This window comes from Cryptomeria japonica, chromosome 7, assembly GCF_030272615.1.
Source record: "Cryptomeria japonica chromosome 7, Sugi_1.0, whole genome shotgun sequence".
In the NCBI taxonomy this organism is placed as follows: Eukaryota; Viridiplantae; Streptophyta; class Pinopsida; order Cupressales; family Cupressaceae; genus Cryptomeria; species Cryptomeria japonica.
Genome location: NC_081411.1, coordinates 340,785,061 through 340,794,322, shown reverse-complemented (window position 1 = coordinate 340,794,322; position 9,262 = coordinate 340,785,061). Strand labels below are relative to the sequence as shown.

General features: G+C 32.8%; 1 protein-coding gene across 1 annotated transcript; it reads left to right on the top strand.

The window, feature by feature from the left end:
• Positions 1–4,876: 4,876 nt before the first annotated feature.
• Positions 4,877–7,597, top strand: LOC131856749 (disease resistance protein RPV1-like). The gene is made up of 5 exons (XM_059208661.1): positions 4,877–5,029; positions 5,114–5,995; positions 6,194–6,304; positions 6,436–6,708; positions 6,806–7,597. The coding sequence occupies exons 1-5, from the start codon at positions 4,877–4,879 to the stop codon at positions 7,595–7,597; spliced, it is 2,211 nt and encodes a 736-aa protein (XP_059064644.1).
• Positions 7,598–9,262: the final 1,665 nt, after the last annotated feature.

Genomic DNA, 9,262 nt, shown 5'->3' with positions numbered 1-9,262 from the left:
AATGGATGGGAACTAGTAAATGATGGATACATATATAATCTATATAAGAATAGATAAGATGTCATATATGAAAATAAGTATAAATAGAAAAAAAAATTAAAAATTGAAAATTGAAACCAACTTTACTAAAATATATTATACATCAATATATAATTATATTATAATAAATATGGTTTTTCTATTCCAATAAATATAAAAGTTGGTAATGCTGAATTATTTGAATGAGACAGTTGGAAACTTCCACGATGCTGTTTTAAGAAATGTTAATGTTCGAAATAATGTTTTAAGCTTGCTTGTGTACGTGTACAGTGCTGTCATTTCATGGAATTGTTTACGTTACTGCATTATATTAATACATGAGAAGTCGTCAAACATTAACTTTTTCTCAACAATGCCGGCAGATATACGTTGGAAATGGCTACTTCACTCCGCATAGAATTTCCAAATCGATTCATGACGTGGAAGATAGATTGAGATTTGACATTTTGTGGAAACATTAAATACGACAAAATACATACATGTTTGATAGAAATTATCAAAATGTGAAGAAACATTTTTGTATCTATAGATATGGTTATTAGGGTATCTTTAATTAGGTATTAAGTATCATGTTTAAATGAGTACATTTTGATTTTTGTATACATAATAGGTCATTTTGCATTTTTCATAACATTAGAATTAAGCTTTTAAGTCACATATAAAGACAACCTAAAAACAATCGTCAAAATTTGATGTATCGTTTAGGAGCTAAGGATGTTCCAAGTTAGCTATAACAACTATTTGTATCCTTCCCCTACACATTGTCATCAGGCAAGCCATCGCATTGCTTCTTTTATTTAAGATATTAGGATTTTATCATACCTTACGATATTATTTTGTCTACTGTCAATAATCTATGGTCTAACTCACTAAGAAAAAATATATTGAAATTCAAAAATTAGTGTACCTCTTTTATTTACTAGTTGGAGACAAAATAGGTCACTTCATGTCGTCTACAAGGGTTAAATGAAACTATTTCAAGGTCATAATTTTTTTTATTTTAGAAGAAATATAGATTCGTTATAAATAGCAATATTATTTAAAATTTCTATTAAATAGTTGATAACTACAAATATTTATAGTTTGGGAATTAAATTATATGCTTATATTTTTCAAAGTTGCTATATGTGGTGGTTGTTTAATTATATTATAAAAGTTTATGTTTATTAATTATTTGATGAGAATTTTAGGTATCATTACTAATTTTCAAGAATTTTACAAGTATAATAATTTAAGATATTTTGATGACTTTATAAGAAAGAAACGGCTACAAAATTATTTAAATTTATTAATATTGAAGTTAATTTTCAAACGTACACTTAATAGTAGCATAATAAATATTATCCTTAAGAACTAATTTACAATTCTACACCTAAAACATATATTTTTCAAAATCAAAGCACTCATATTTTCCTCCTTGAGGATTATATTTCAATATTAATTGTCAAAATTTATTTAAGGATCTAGAAGGCATTAAAAAAAAGTTACATTTTTTAATTCCCTAGTGATAATTGTTACAAAATTTGGGTTTTCTTAAGTTGATTTTACTATTTTTCCTTAAATTAGGGGTGTTGTGCTATCAAAGGCAAAACCATCTTCACTACCTTTGTTAAAATTAGATTAAAAGAGTGGGTTTGAATTTCTTTGTGGGGTGAGTATTTTCTTGAGATAAGCAATGTTTGGATTCTTGGGGAGAAAAGTTACACTAACATATCCAAAAATAAATCCAACACTAAATTCCATTCTTTTAGCAATGGTAGTATCATAGATCTATCATGTCCCTTTTTTCCAAAAATAACACTTAATAAATATATAGTAAGTCCCCATTGACCAAAAATAGTAAGTTGACTATGATGAGATACATTGGGAGAAAACATTTATTTAATATTTATTTTGTCCAAGCTCAATTCATATCTTTTGGACAAATAAATAGTAAATTTATTATTATTCTAGTGGATCTAATTTAAGAGGGGTTAATGGCTATGACAGTTATGAGATTTTATGACAAGTTGTGATAGTGGGAGTCACAATCTATTTTTAGTCAAGAATCCAAAGATAGTTATGGAAACTCTTTATGATGTCTATTTTAAAAGGGAATATTTGAAAATATTTTAATTTATATATTTTAGCCTCTTGGGATGTGGGGATTTGTGCCCCAACTTTTATAAACTAAAGAGATTTCACAATGGCAATTTATGTAATTTTTCCTTTCTCTAGCAAAGATTTTGTGCTTGTTTCTTTAGTGGTTGATAAACCAATAGAAAGGAAGACATATTGAATGGGATGTTCATGTTTTCCAAGTAATTTAACATTGAGAGAATGAGGTTTGTTGAGAGTAACTTCATTTAGAGGTTACCATTGCGCAAAAAGGTTACAAATTGTTTTACAATTTTGGTAGTTTGGTTTCCAAGTGTGATTTGGTGGTTTACAATATTTGTTTATATATTTTAGTTTCTATATGTTATTATATGATTTGTGGACTTGGATTTTTTTTTCTACCCATTCACACCCTCTCTCAAAGTGCCAAGGTCATATTGCACACATTTAGAGAATTCTCTTCGAGATTTGACAAGTTGCAGATGAGGGTTTGAAGTTGCAATTTGGAGATTTGTAGTTTGGTTGCGATTTTTTGTTGTGGGAAAGCCTTTTTCTATTAATTTATTTTTGTTTTCTTTATTGCATGCACCAAGATAATTTGGTGCAAGTGTGCAACATTTTTAGTGAGTTTTTGTTCAATTTGGGCATATCACGTGTATCAAACTTGATATTTTTTGTATGTAGATTCGCATTGGTGATTAAAATTGGCAAATATATGATACACGAAATCTCTATGCCATACAAATGATGTTACTTATTGTTAATTTATTGCATGTTAAGTTTGGTGATGTTGCAGATTGATTTGCTTAATTTGTAAGATTTCAAATTGAATTAATTTAATTTCAAAGAATATATTTTGTGTGGACTTTGAATGAGGCATATATTACATTCTCTATCGCTTGTTGCAAATAAATTAAAATACATAATTTATTTAATCTATGACATTATAACATCATGATACTTTAGTATTACAAATATCATTTCCTATTAAGCACTTGCTCTATGAATTTTTTCTTTGTATATAATCTGACACATGTATGCCTTCTATGTACATTTTTAAGAGAAATTTCTATGAATGAACATTTGGTATTCACATTTGGGGAAAAATGTGCTAAGCTTGTATTGTCATGCCTTTAATATGTAGCCTACCCACCATCACTTCTCATGACATCCTTATATCACTAGCGATAGCAATAAATATATTTTACATATTTCCTTACAAATGGACTTGTGTTTCTAGATCCATGTTGTCTTCGCACTCCATTGCACTACAAAGGATTACCTTGTTAGATTATTTCAAGACATCGAATCATGTGTATTTCATTTGAAGATGGTCACTATAATGCCCAAATATAGCTAACATTCTAGGTGAATTCATGGTTAAAGGGTTGAAGCTTCATCTATTTGTTGGGATTAAATCTATAAATTCTAGATTTTGTGCTAGGAAATTTAGTTATTTTTTCAATATATCTCCTATAGGATACTATAGGTTGTTTGATTGATCTTTATAGTAAACATATGCTTAAATCTATCTAAGTGTCAATTGTACAATGTAATGCAAAATAATTTAGAAGATACTCTTCAAATATTGAAGAAAAGCAACAACGTTAGATGATGCTCTTATGCATTGACTAAAAGGTTATGCTCATTTTATATTTAATTTGTTGTTGTAGGTCTTGTTAATGGAGTACTAGGAGAAGTTGTTACCAATGTCTACCTATGATAATTGTAATATCTTCAAATCTTTATTGACATCAAGTTTGAAAATCATATGGGCACACTAAGATCTATATGACCAACACACTATGTCAATCATTCTAGTTACTCATTATAGATGCTACCAAGTCCCGCAAATGATATTGGATTTGATAATCCATAACTCCTAGGGTCTTACACTTACACTTAAAGGACCATCAATTGACATCAAAGGTATTTGTTCATCATGATCTAATATTAAGTACAATCTAATGAGTCTATTGTCTAACAAGCCTTTGTGTCTCTTCGACTATTAGCTATCAACAATATGCCTAATGCAGATCCCTCCCTTGATAAGGAGGAGAAATACTGTATATAATAAAAAATAAGATCAAATTATTATACAATTCAATTAACACTTTAATCTACCCACTCACAATATATAATGCATACAATAACTTCCATTACGGAAAAAGAAATTCCACTCATAAACAATATCAATTCAATTGTTGGTAGTACCACGACTTGTTCTTTCGTGTGACTTGGTTGGGCTGAGGACGCGTCTATTCTGGTTCCAAAACAGCAATACGAATTGACTAACACGCATGTTAGTCGCGCGTTTTACACTGTCGATTTTGTAATAAACGGCTGCGATTGACTAACACGTCGCTATCACGCTGTACGAAAGGTCTGTTTTGGAGCCAGAATAGCTTCAGCCTTGAGCTTATACCTGCACCGTGTTAATACATAATATGTTATAAAATATAATTAACATTAACAGTCTGTATTACATTTTCCAATCCCTTCCGTTATCCTTATGTAAATGTATAAAATAAAATTCTAGGGACACGTTCACATCTGCTCTTTGCTTAAACTCAGGAGTAGAAGAGATTATTCATATTCAATATACTACAAAGAGGATTTCAATCTGTTTTGCTTACTGACCCCATTTTTTAATCTTTTCAATCGATAATTCGTGGGTGTATATGCACTAGTATAGTTAAGCCTATTGTTTTGGCCTCAAATCACAACAATGGGTAACGCAATGGGTAACACTTCCTTCAGGTGTTCAACTTCTACTTCATCAGATGATGAGAATCAGAATGCTGTTTTTCAGCCTGAGGATGTTTTGGACGGCCTTGATGAATTAATGACTTATATTGAGAAATGCTTGGCAAAAGCCACTGCCACTTACAAGGCATGGAATATATTTTTCGCTTGTTCAAACCCTTCAATTTGATTTTCTAATAGAAATGCTAAGTGGAATTATTGTGATTTTCAGGCGGAAGAAAACACGTCTGGAGTAGATTGTACTGCTTCGAGTCGAGTGGCCTCTTTAATCAAAGAAGGCAGAAACCTGCTGAATAATGTGCTGAAACGTTTTAAAAAACCTCCTTCCCAGGTATTAAAGGTGCCCCTTCTGTTTAGTTCAATGAATTTCGACCGAATCGCTCTTAAAAATATCCTTTTCTTACCACTTCAGATTATGAGTGGCGAAACGAGGAAATTAGTGATAGATGTCCTGAAAGGAGCATCTGAGATCCAGTGGGTAGGTGCGGGTCTGTCCATTGTCGCTTACTTACTGAGCGAGACTGACATGCTTGACCAGCAAGATATCATTACACGCTCAGAATATTGTATGAAGCCTCTTCAATGCGCAGAGTCAAAGAAGCTTTTGTCCAAAAAAGTTTTTGGCAATCCCGATGCAACATTTGACAGCAGCTCAGATATCGACGGCCTGGTGAACATCTGTGGCGGCATCCCTTTGGTGTTGGATCTTGTTGGCTCAAGATTGCATAGAGATAGAGATCCGAATAATCTCTCTTCCTTAAATAACACCATAGAATACTTCAAGAATTCGCTGGCAACCGGAGAGAGTGAATTAATTGACAAGGTAGTTGATGTGGTGTATGAGAGTTTGCGGGATCATTATAAAGACGCCTTTCTGGATATAGCAGCTTTCTTTTCCAACTGGGAGCGGCGCATCGTGAGCTATATTGTGGGCGAGATGGAGCTTAAGACACTGGAAGACGTGGCACTGGTAAAGATCTCCAATTGCCGAGTACAACTTCATGATGTCGTTTTAAGACGAGGAAGAAAATTGTCAGAGTCGGATAGAATAACCGACCCACAATCTCTGGCCAATATTCTTGAAGATCCTCAGGTATATTTTTACTCTGATCTTTACGTTCTACATAATTTATTAGAAGCGACTCTTGATCAATATATTAGTTAAATTCCCCGATGAGATAAATGCGGTACAGTATACAAGATAAGTCTACTTTCTTCTGTAAACAAGTTTTATTTGTTTTTAGAGGCTGCAACCTCTGTAAAATACAGCTTCTTTGTGTTGTTTATATAGGGTCAGAAGAAAGTGTATTTTAATTCTAAATATTTTAATGAAATAGTATATGAAGATTTTGTTGATCAGAAAATTGGTTGGTGTTTTGAATCTGGTATATCTTTGATGGCTGTAAGTTATTCTATTTGTTTATGTTATTGTTTCATCTGTTGTTATAATATTTGGGCCTCGATAAAATCTTCAAGGTTGTTACCTTCTGGGAAGCATGTATTATTATTAAATCTTAGGCTTTTTACTTGCAGAGGCTTGAGAAATTGAAAGGAATTTGGCTTCCATGGATTGTCGACGATGAACCTGCATTCCAACTTCTTGCAAAACATTTGGATAGGATGGGCAATTTGAGAATTTTGTGTCTTACAAGCGGAACTACAGTCACTGGAGTATGTACCAGAAAATTTGAAAATCTAAGATATCTCAGTGTTTTTAAAGGACAATCTTCACCGATGGAGTTAAACAAGCTTCCAAGGCTGGCAATTTTCGAGGGCCGCATAAGGAGTGACAACAGGTTTTGCGATGTAAGTTTAGTATATCTTTCTTCTATCAACGGTTTGGAATAGATATATCAGATTTATTTTTCTTTCCAGGGCTGATTGCAAAATTAACTTTCTGCAGTTACCTCATTCTTTGCGTAGTTTGAAGGTATATGATTTTGAATTCCTTGAGTTGGATGAAAGGTTTGGCAACCTAGTCCAACTGGAAGAACTGGAGTTATGGCAAGACAAGCAATATATAAGGAAGCTTCTAGAGAGCTTTGGTCAACTTAGGTCTCTGCGTCGTCTAAGTTTGTGCAATTTTAGAGAGCTTATTTGCTTGCCAGAAAGCTTTGGTCAACTGAGAAACTTGAAGGAATTGAATATGAGTGATTGTCCAAAACTGTTTAGTCTCTGTCGTAATTTTGGGCAGCTAAAGTCTCTGGTCTATTTGAGACTTCGTGGCTGCCGAAGTTTGCAGAGGCTTAGTGATGATTTCATATCTTTGTCATGTGTGACCGCAATAGACGCATCAGGATGCCCTGTATTGGAAGGAAATGCAGTGGACCAGATGATTCGGTTGGAAAGCTTGATGATGTTAGATATCAAGGAAAGCCCTATGCTCATAAGCCGTTGCGAAGAAGTTAAGGAGGGACACCCTCTACTGGTATGCACAGAAAGGTTCAGGGATGGCAGGGACAGAGAGAATATGTATAACCATTCAATGTCAACGGTGTTATTTGACGGGGCGAGCAGATTCGTGAGCGTTAATGGAGTGGTGGCGGACTGGTCGTCCATCGTCCGTCCAATAAGGTGTTTCAAAAAGCTTGCTCTCCTCTTGACATGTAGGGACTTATGCTCCTCGTCCAATGAAGAGGCCTGTGAGATGGTGAAGAAGAAAATAGTGGACCTTCTAGTGAGGATTTCCACATAATGTACGTGGGATTGATGGAGCAAAGTGAGGAAAGTATTGGAGAGACTCTACGCCACTTATCGCAGAGGATCAGCGGCGGTGCTTCTCTTTGCGCTTGGATTGCTCCGGACCAGAAATGGAAGCAACTGTTTGGCTTCTCTGCATATGAGATGGTGTGGCACTGGTACGCCTCCCAGGGAGGAGTGCATACCTTTATTGCCCATGCACATATCAATGTTGCCCAAGACAAACCACAAGTGCAATGCTTAGAGCTCAAATTCCCCGAGGAGGGCGAGGACGACGATGATGAGGTAGGAGAGACAAATTTTGAAGGGGACTTTGCAAGTCAATTATCCAGTCTACTTAATAGTGACAGGTTTCTAAATTAGTATATTTATGTGATGATTACTTTTGTATTAGTATTCAATTTGTGAAGTATTATTTATGTATTAGTATTCATTGACATTAATTTGAGTATTTAAAGATAATATCTTAGAACGTCTGATTATTTGACGATCATTTACATATTATATATATAGAATTGGAGCATTGAAACGAAATAAAATTTATATCAATAATATCATTTAGAATAGTTTCATTATGTTTCTTAGCAACATTTTTCATTACCATGAAGTTAGTTCAATCAATGGTTTAACCTAGGAGAGCTGCATCTTTTGATTTAACAAACTTTATAAGGTAATTTAAAATATTGCTAGTCCTTAAGCTTTGATAAGAAATGGTTATCAAAATGAATTATATCATAGAAGAGTGCATATATTATATCTATATTGTATGAAAATAATCTAGATCAACATGATTTACATGCTTAGAAATTGGAAACTAATAATGTCTTGAAGTCTCATTGACTAGATAGTGTATATATATTTCTAGTATAGAAGCAAGCAGAATCTATTACTCATTAGGTTTTATTTTTATCATAAATCCAAGTATGTATATCACTTTGCATTTAAATTTTCACCCAACTCTATTACTAAGAAAAATTATGTGTTTATTAATAGCATCAAATTAATTAATATAAAGTAAATTATATTTTTCTTTATAAACATAGAATTATAATGGTGAAACTTGCATACCTATACAAAGTCTATTTTAATTTGGGACACATTTTAAGAGAATCTACCAATAACAAATTGTCTGGGAAGATATGACACACTTTTGTGTTAAGTTTGGTTCCTTCCCTCATCCCTATTAACCTTCATTCAATTATTGAATGCATTCATATACATTTTTCCTTATCCTTGTCATAACCAAATTAATTACATACATTCACACCATTTATTAGCCTAGATTTCTTTGCATTTATAATTAATCTTAATATTTCATATTCTCAATCCTAATTATTTTTGTGCATGATTCCACATAAATGGACATGACCTAAAAATCAGATTTATAAAATTCAAATAACCCTCTCCCAACCCTTTTGCATAGACTTTAGGATTTGATTTGGCACACAAATTTACAATGATTCATTATATTTTGGTTTTCAAACACATTCATTTGAGCACTTATTGGCAACCATAAATCATTCAAAATCATATGTATTACAAGAAGCATCATTTTAGGGAAAATTTCTCTTTGGACCACTACAAGGAACCTCCTTATGCATCGATTCATTCTAAGACACTTACATTATTGAAGAGTATTATCTTTGACTATTTTTGTGAC